Raw genomic sequence first — 8,920 nt, 5'->3', positions numbered from 1 at the left:
GTACAGAAGGAAAAGGGTTAATGATGTTTGCTCATTCTATTGCTAGGTTTGAGATGCTTGATGCTGCAAAGAACAGGCTCCGGGTGAAGGTCAGCTACTTAATGATTGCCCTGACAGTGGCAGGATGCATCTATATGGTTATTGAGGGCAAGAAGGTAAGAGCCGGCTCCTCTCTGTTTCTGCATGCTTTGCCCCAAAGACAAAGAAAGCCACCATTGTCTCCTCGGTTTAGTCTGAGAAGGGAAAGGTCTAAGAAGAAGAAGAAGCCCCTTTTACGTCAGACTGAATGCTTACTGCGTGGCATACTCTTCAGAGTGGTGACCTCATTTGTACCTCACAACAGCTTTGTTAGGTAGATGCTACCCTGAGATGAGGAAACCGTAGTTTAGGAAGCTTTAGCAGGGGGCTGATGAGGGGGCTCAGCAGGCAGAGGCACTTGTTCACAGGCCTGATGACATGTGTTTAATCCCTGCATCTCACAAGTGGCAGGAGAGAATCAAGTCCTAGGGATTGTCTTAGCACTTCCACATGTACTCCAAAGTACGTGTGTGTCTGCACACAGAGAGAGTAAAGCAATTTCGTTTGTTTGTTTTGTTTTGTTTTTTGAGACAGGGTTTCTCTATGTATCAGTTTTGGCTATCCTGGAACTAGCTCTGTAGACCAGGCTGGCCTCGAACTCACAGAGATCCGCCTGCCTCTGCCTCCCGAGTGCTGGGATTAAAGGTGTGTGCTACCACCGCCCGGCATGCAGGACCTGTTTAAAGTCAGATGTGAGAGCCTGAGAGAGAGGCTTTCTCACCACCACAGTTTATAATGAAACTGAAGCTTACACATGCACCATGCATTTCCAAAAGTCACATAGTAGGTGGAGAGATAAAAAACTTAGATTAAAAAAAAAATCAAAAGAAAAGCAAAACTTTAGATCTGATTTTTCATGTTACCAAATGACCTATTATAAACTACCTTGTTATTAAAATATGGTTACTTTGGGGGTGAAAAGATGGCTCAGTGGTTAGGAACATTTGGTGCTCCTGCAGAGGACCCAGGTTCAATCCCCAGCACCCACGTGGCAGCTCACTACCAACTGTAACTCCAGTTCCAGGAGATTTTCTACCTTCTCTGGCCTTCACAGGTATCAGACACACATGTGGTTACATGTACACACATGCAGGCAAATATTTATACCCATAAAATAAAAATAAATAAGATCTAAAGCGTGTGTATATATGTGTGTGCATTCAAATTCAAGAATACACCTTGACTATCATGTCTAATTCTGTCATAGCTTTCACTTAGAGCTGTCCTTTAGCTGCTGTTACAGACTAAAAAGATTCTTCTGCCAGGCAGTAGTGCCTTTTAATCCCAGCACTCAGGAGGCACAGGCAGGTGGATCTCTGAGTCGGAGGCCAGACTAGTTCCAGGACAGCCAGGCTACACAGAGAAACTCTATCTTGAAAAACCAAAAAAGAAAAACGATTTATCTATGAACTGATCTCCTTATCCTGAGCAACTCCAGAGTGAAGAGGACATGAACTCTTGACTCTCTGTGCCTTGCAGTCACATAAGAATTCTAGCCATCTTAGTCCGGCCTCACAGGAGCACAAAGGGGCAAGGGTGCTGACCCGAGTGACGTTCTCTTGGAAATGAGCCTGGCCTACTTCCCTCTCCCTGTCTCCCCATTTGACCTCTCATTCATAATTCTCAGACGGAAGCCTTCAGAAGCCTGTGCATAGACATGTGCATTTCTAGAATCGGAGAAATATTTGATGTTAAAAATCTCCAGAACAAATAATCCCCCTAGGGTGTTGTCCTCCAGCACCTTCCAAGGGTGTGTGCTAGAATGAAAACTTTAGAGCTAAGTGTGATTAGGAGAGATAAGTTAGTGACCATTCTGCTTTGTCCTTACCAGTGATGTCCTTTCCCCTTCCTTTCCTCCTCCCTTCAGATGCTTCACATGTCAAATAACAGGGGTGTCAGAAAATCCCAGTTTTTGTGACTGCGAGATTCACAAACTTGACATAAAAACAGGCCTGATTATATAAGCTTCATAGAAATTTAACAGTTCACACTGAGGGAAGCAAGGAAAGTGACTTCTGAGGATAGATCATTCTAGAAGTCTTCATGGGTAGTATTTTGGTAAAGCCTGGGAATCGCAAAGCTAAATGTTTTTGTTAAAAGAGAAGGTTCCAGAAAGCACACTCCCAAGTTAGGGACGGAGAAATGAAAACAGGGAGATGGAGACGGAATGAAGGCTCCCATTATAAATCAGAGTGAAGCGGGGAGAGGAAAGAGACAGGTTTGGAGAGTGAGTGTGTAAGGCAGAGAAGGGAGAGCAATACACTTCTCTCCTCGGATGGGTTGGACACTCAGTCAGAATAGAAGGTGTGTCCAGGACTCTACTGTGCCCAGCACCCAGGCAGCTGACCACTTCTGGCCTGTGCTGCGAGTCAGCCTGCTGATTTCAGCCCAAGGGGAGGACATCTTCCCCAGCCTGGTGTCATCGTCTCTTCATTTTTTTTTTTTTTTTCCTTTTAGGCGGCGAAAAGACATGAGTCTTTAACAAGCTTGAACCTGGAAAGGAAAGCCCGTCTGAGAGAGGAGGAAGCTATGAAGGCCAAAGCAGAGTAGAAGGATTTGCGCTGGATTTGGAAAACCTGGGAGTGAGGTTGTAGTAACAAGCTCGCACTGGAAAGAATGTGGTACGACACACGCTTTGCAGGGATTTATTCCACTTCCCCACTTCTGCTGTAGAGGAACAAATACATTTTCTTAAAGAATGACTTGTCTGTGTTTTTGTTTTGATCCAAGTAAGACATTGCCTCCCCATGTTTCAGAGAAAGTGAAAAAGAGGCAACTAATTTCAAACTTAATATTAACTCTGTGGAGCATCTGGTACCCACCTAACTTCTACTCACAGACCAAAGTTGACGTATCCCCCGAGGCCCAAAGAGTGTGCGTCTTCTCCGTTCTTCATACCATGTCTGAAGGGACAAGAAGACTAGCTGGGTACACTGCCCAGATATATGTTGGGAAGCCAGCCTTCCAAATGCCAGGGTGCCTCTGGGGAGACTGGAGAGCCGCCGGACCACACACTGTATTGTCTAGCATGCCAGAAGGCGGAGGCTGTAGAAGAGCCTTTGAGAATGCCCTGACAAAGTCATGAGAAAGTCTGCCCAAGAGTTTTGAGGTGCTTATCATTCATGGAAGTGCTGGAGGCCAGCTGCCACCTTCTAATCCATGGCTTGGCTCCTAACTAGCCCCTTTGCTACCCCCAGGAAATTAAATTTTATACTTACAAAAATGCCATCCCCATTCTTGTTTGTTAGTGTGGGGAAAATAAGCACTTATACCCCGTGTGTTTCAGTGGGCTTCTTATGCTACCACCGTGTCTGTACTCAGGTGGCTTCTACTCTCACGTGCCTCCCTAGCGCTAACAGATGACGTCATTACAGCCGCCCAACACACTACTTCTCAGAGTTAATGCTTGTGATTTTAAAAGTGTCACGTGCCAGCCGAGCAGTGGCAGTGCACACCTTTTAATCTCAGCACTTGGAGGACAGAGGCAGGTGGGTCTCTGAGTTCAAGGCCAGCCTGGTCTACAAGAAAAGAAAAAGTGCCACACGTGCCACTGTCTGGGAACGTAATACATTTACAATGGAATGTTGCCGATAGCTCCATGATCTAATGTTCTTGATGCTGTCTGTACACTGTTTCATTTTACATATAAATGCTTCGATTTTTGTCACTTGCAAATTTTCTTGTGCATTTTTAGGAAACTGATTTTTGCTGGGTGGCAGTGGCGCACACCTTTAATCCCAGTACTCGGAAGGCAGAGGCAGGCGGATCTCTAAGTTTGAGGTCAGTCTGGTCTACAGAGTGAGTTCCAGGACAGCCAGGGCTGTTGTTACACAGAGAAACCCTATCTCAGGGGAAAAAAATGATTTTTCTTGAGTAATTTGGGACCCTTTTCCAAGCCCATGCTTTGAATACTGGTAAATCCTAATATAGAACTTCCTTCATATAGCAATGCCATTTTCACTGAAGAGCTACAAGAAGTCTGTCTTAAAGTCTGTGATAAAGATACACCACTAATTTATGCAAATCATTTTTTATTGTGTGTAATTCTCTATTCAGTAACATACCATGACTATTTCTTTATGGGTTTAAACTCTTTAGTTTTTTCACATTAATTTTATCTTGGGGCGGGGGATGTACCTACCCATGCCACAGAATGAATTTTGAAGTCCAAGAACAACCTGTAGGAATGTTTTCTGTCCTATGCAGGTCCCAGGGACGCATTTTAGGTCATCAGGCTTAGCAGCAAGTACCTTAACCCACTGAGCCATCTCACCTATCCAAATTTAAATTTTCTGGTCAGAATTTCAGATATGCCCCTTACTGATCTTGCACCTTGCAATGTAATCAAATACACCACCATCTTGACCCCCTATAAGTATGTGTGAGAATATATTTAAGATATATATTCAATTATATATTTGAAATATGTGAAATATATTTCTCAGAACTTTTCAAGAAGATAAGATTCTGCCCACGTTGCTTTCAGTGATAGTACTGAGGTATTACTTTTTAATCTCAGGGTTTTCATCTGTGTGTTTTTCTATATTTACTATAGAAGCCCCATGTGGATCCAGTCAGTATATGGGTCTGAGGTGGTGGTGGTATAGAGATTAGCATAGCTGCCTTTCGGTTAGTATGTAGGGCTACCACAAAATATTTCTCAGTCAATAGTAGAGTTTGGAGAATTATCACTTAAGTTTATTGACAGCAAGTAAGGAATGAAGTTATGGCATCATTCATTGTCCAGTAAATATCAAGTCCTCTAGAAAAAGCCAAGGCTAAAGACAAGACATAAAGCCTGATCTTAGTACTTCCTGTCTACTAAATACATGGCCCATGTGATGTGGAAGTCCCCTCTGTGTGCTGTGATTACCATTAATGAATAAAGAAACTGCCTTGGCCTGTTGATAGGGCAGAACTTAGGCAGGCGGGAGGACTGGACTAAATGCTGGAAGAAAGAAGGCAGAGTCAGGGAGATGCCATGGAGTCACCAGAGATAGACATGCTAAAAATTTTGCTGGTAGGCCACGACCTCATGGTGATGCACAGATTAATGGAGGTGGGTTAAATTAAGATGAAAGAGTTAGCCAATAAGAAGCTAAAGCTAATGGGTTAAGCAGCGATTTAATTAATATAGTTTCTATGTGGTTATCTCGGGGCTAAGCTATCCAGGCAGCTGGGAGGAACAAGCGGCCTCCTGTTACAGCCCATGAAGCCATCACAACTGCAAGGTGATAAATGTAAACCCTGAACTTTATAAGAAGCAGTGAAAAGTTGGAAAGCCTACCTCAGCTGCCTACTGAGGGCAGACAAGCAACTATAGTATTGATAAGGTGATTTCTGAATTGAATGATGTTGAGCAGGAGTTAGGAGGCCCAGTGCTAAAGAGTGGCCACAACCTGACATAATTTCCCTGAAAAGCACAAAATGGCACAATCTAACAAAATATTTAAGAAGATTTTTCTGATAAATGTTTAAGATTCTAAGAAGGCAGAGGCAAGTGGATCTCTGAGCTTGAGACCAGTGAGGGAGGGAATGAGAAGACTGAAGTTCAATTTTATTTCTTTAGACAAACTTACTTCCATCTGCAGATGAGCTTTAATTTTTATTTTATTCAGATTTAAATGTCAAACAAAATATTAGAAAAAAGTTTTCAAGGGGGAAAGGAAGCAAACTGTGATCCTGCTCTCTTGATTCTGATAGTTATTAGGGGAACAAATACATTTCAACTCACTGTCAACTTCATGATCTCAAACAAAATTTCAGCATAATCTTAATTTTTTTTTATTTCCTGCTTTTAACCCCACAAATTTGTACTTTTTCTTGAAAATAAAAGTGTGAAGTCTCTTCTTTTTGTTTCCACATGGTCAGTGTTTTCTTGCCACTCCTATGTGGGTGTTACATACAGCTGGGGGCTTGCAGGTATCTTGAACAGCAGGCAAGAAGCTGGTTAGTATTTATGCTCTTCCAAGGGCTCTAAACAAAACTCATTTCTTTCCTTTAAAATGAAATTCTAGTAGAGCTCCACTGAGATTTTGCAGTTGCTCATAAATCTATTTAATTGAGTGATCCAAGGATTACTAGTTAGCAATCTGGAAAAACAGATTTCTACTTGTCTTTGTGTAGACTCTAGGGACATCTTTGGGAACTGTATCTTGTATAAGTGGAAATACCGCTATTTTTATTTGTAATTTCCTTATATACAATAAATTTTCCCCATCTCTTCAACTATATCTTTATATCCTAGGAAATTGATTTGACATCTGTGATAGTCACCAAATTGGTGAAATACAACAAAAATCACTGTTGCGTGACAGTGTCAATCTGTGTCCAATATTTGTCATTTCTTAATTTGATGTTAAGAAACATAAAAAATACCCACAGGAAACTTGCGTACACTGCAATCAGGAGAGTCTTTAGTAAGCTCATTTGCATCTCTAGTTTGTACTATTTTCTATAACTTACTAGTTTGAATTTTTAAAATGAGACACTTTGAATATATTTGTTAAATTGTCATTTACCCAGAATTGTAATGAATTACTAGATACATATTGTATAAATCTTGATTTTTTTTGTAAATGGGACAACTATAGAATGGCATGTGAAAAACTGTAAATTTTATTTTGTCTAAATGTTGTAAGACTCTGTAGAACGTAAGATATTTTATTAAATTTATGTTACTTTTCTCCAGAAATCAAAAATCTCAACGTATGACAAAATGTGGGCGTTTATGAGCAGCAGGAGACAGTCTGTGCTTGTCAAAAGCAATGAAGAAGGGATCCAGCGAGTCCTCACCTCTGATTATGCTTTCCTAATGGAGTCAACAACTATCGAGTTCGTTACCCAGCGTAACTGTAACCTCACACAGATTGGCGGCCTTATAGACTCCAAGGGTTATGGCGTTGGCACTCCCATGGGTAGGTTACCAGGCAGCCTCTATGTTTTTTCATTAATCTGAGTTGTTGTTTAAAGCGGAAAAGCAAGGACTCTACACAGTTCACAGAAAAATCTTTACCTAATACATCTTAACATGGTATTTATATTTCAGAAAGTTAAAAGTTTTGACATAAAACGAGCTGGGGAAGAGAAAAGAATATAATCAAAATATATTGTATGAATATTTTCACAAGTTGGATATCACTTCCAATTGAGCATATCAAAAGAAAAAATAATTTATATCAGATATCTGGCAGATAATTTCCTTTGTCTAGGTTGAAACATTTGCAACATGTTCATTTTAGAAATATTCAATTCTCAAATTTATAATTATTATTATTATTTTGATTTTTTTTTGAGAAATGATCTCAGTCTGTAGCCCAGGCCTACCTTAACCTTACTGTGTATGATATTGAGATTTTAAATTTACAGGCCATCCTCTTGCCTCAACCTTTCAAATGAACAAATGAGGGATATTGTAAATACAGATTTAAATCAAAACTTCATTGTACATGGCTCCATACTTTTTTGTTTAGTTTTATAGATGAATTAAAAATTGATAATTTTGTTTTGTTTCAAATTTGAAGCTTATAACATTATTAAAGTTAACTAAAAATGAAGGCTATGTTTGTTCCTACAAATATTGTTTCACTGAAAAGAATTAAAGCAGAATAATTAGCAGTGACATATCTATGATATTTGATACCAAGTATTATCTTCCTCTAACATTTCCCCAGTTATATGTGCTAAAATTAGTTTTAGTCATAATAATAAAGTGAAATAAAAATAATATAGGATGATATCATATTGCATACTTGTATTTTGAACCACTCCTGTGGCTGGATGGAGGATTGTTTGAGTCAAGCCTAGAATACTGCAAGATACTACCTCAAAATGAGAATGAGAATGATAATACCAATATCCTCAGGAAAAATCAATGGGAATTTCATAATGTGGGTGCCAATATTTACAAATATATATGTGCTTAATATTTAAATAAATAATTGCATTAAAGGATATATCATATCCTAGGTGTACCTGTAGTGGACAGAAATAAGGGTTCCTAAAATAGGCGGCTCATGCCTTGATAGTTAGAGCCTATAAATGAGTATCTTAGACAAAATTACACTGCACATGTAATTAAATTCAAGTTATTGAAATGGAAAAATTAGCCTTCTTAATCACATTGGTTTAAATATAATCCTAGTGCTATTGGGATAGGCAGACGGGGTCTGCAACTGTAACAGGAATATAAAATAGAAGAGGGAAAAGGGACAGAAAAGGGAGAAGAAAACATACAGTACACAGAGATAGAGTATCCCATGCTAGTGCTACTTCATTACATCATATAACATATTTGTGTGTTTGTTTGTCTTTCATTTAATGTAAGTGAGTTCTTAACTTTAGTGAGTTCTATCTTATTCAAAATTAAGAAGATTTATCAAAATATTTTCCAATCAAACACATCAGGAATGAACTTCAATTCTCTCATAACCTTCACCAGAGAAGTTTGATACAAACAGGCAACTCACACTTACCCCCTTTTATTTTATTTAATTATTTTTAAGTTGCTTTATAGATTTATTGAGCTATATATTTTTCTCTGCTTTCCTCCCTTCCTCTCCCATCCACTTCAACCCTCTCCCATGGGCCCCATGCTTCTAATTTACTCAGGAGATTTTGTCCGTTTCTACTTTCCTTGTAGATTAGATCCATGTATGTCTCTCTTATGGTCCTCATTATTGTCTGGGATTGTAACTTTTAGGCTGATTTTTCTTTGCTTTATGTCTAAAAACCACTTATGAATGAGTCTATATGATATTTGTCTTTCTGGGCCAGAGTTATCTCACTTGATATAATGTTTTCATTTCAATGCCTGCAAATTTCAAGATGTCATTATTTTTTT

At 39.4% G+C, this 8,920-nt stretch overlaps 1 protein-coding gene across 2 annotated transcripts in view; it reads left to right on the top strand.

The window, feature by feature from the left end:
• Positions 1 to 3,753, top strand: part of Fam162a (family with sequence similarity 162 member A) — a 28,469-nt gene extending 24,716 nt beyond the window's left edge. For both annotated transcript variants that reach the window (XM_050122359.1, XM_050122360.1), the window contains exons 4-5: positions 47 to 155; positions 2,536 to 3,753. In XM_050122359.1, coding sequence (XP_049978316.1) covers positions 47 to 155; positions 2,536 to 2,628 — 202 coding nt within the window. In that variant the 3' untranslated portion in view covers positions 2,629 to 3,753. The remainder of the gene's footprint in view (positions 1 to 46; positions 156 to 2,535) is intronic.
• Positions 3,754 to 8,920: the final 5,167 nt, after the last annotated feature.

The sequence above is a fragment of the Alexandromys fortis genome, unplaced genomic scaffold, assembly GCF_014885135.2.
Source record: "Alexandromys fortis isolate MF-2015 unplaced genomic scaffold, M_Fortis_MF-2015_v1.1 scaffold_187, whole genome shotgun sequence".
NCBI classification, from domain to species: Eukaryota; Metazoa; Chordata; class Mammalia; order Rodentia; family Cricetidae; genus Alexandromys; species Alexandromys fortis.
The sequence above is the reverse complement of the archived record's forward strand: the minus strand, read 5'-3'. Positions and strand labels throughout refer to the sequence as shown.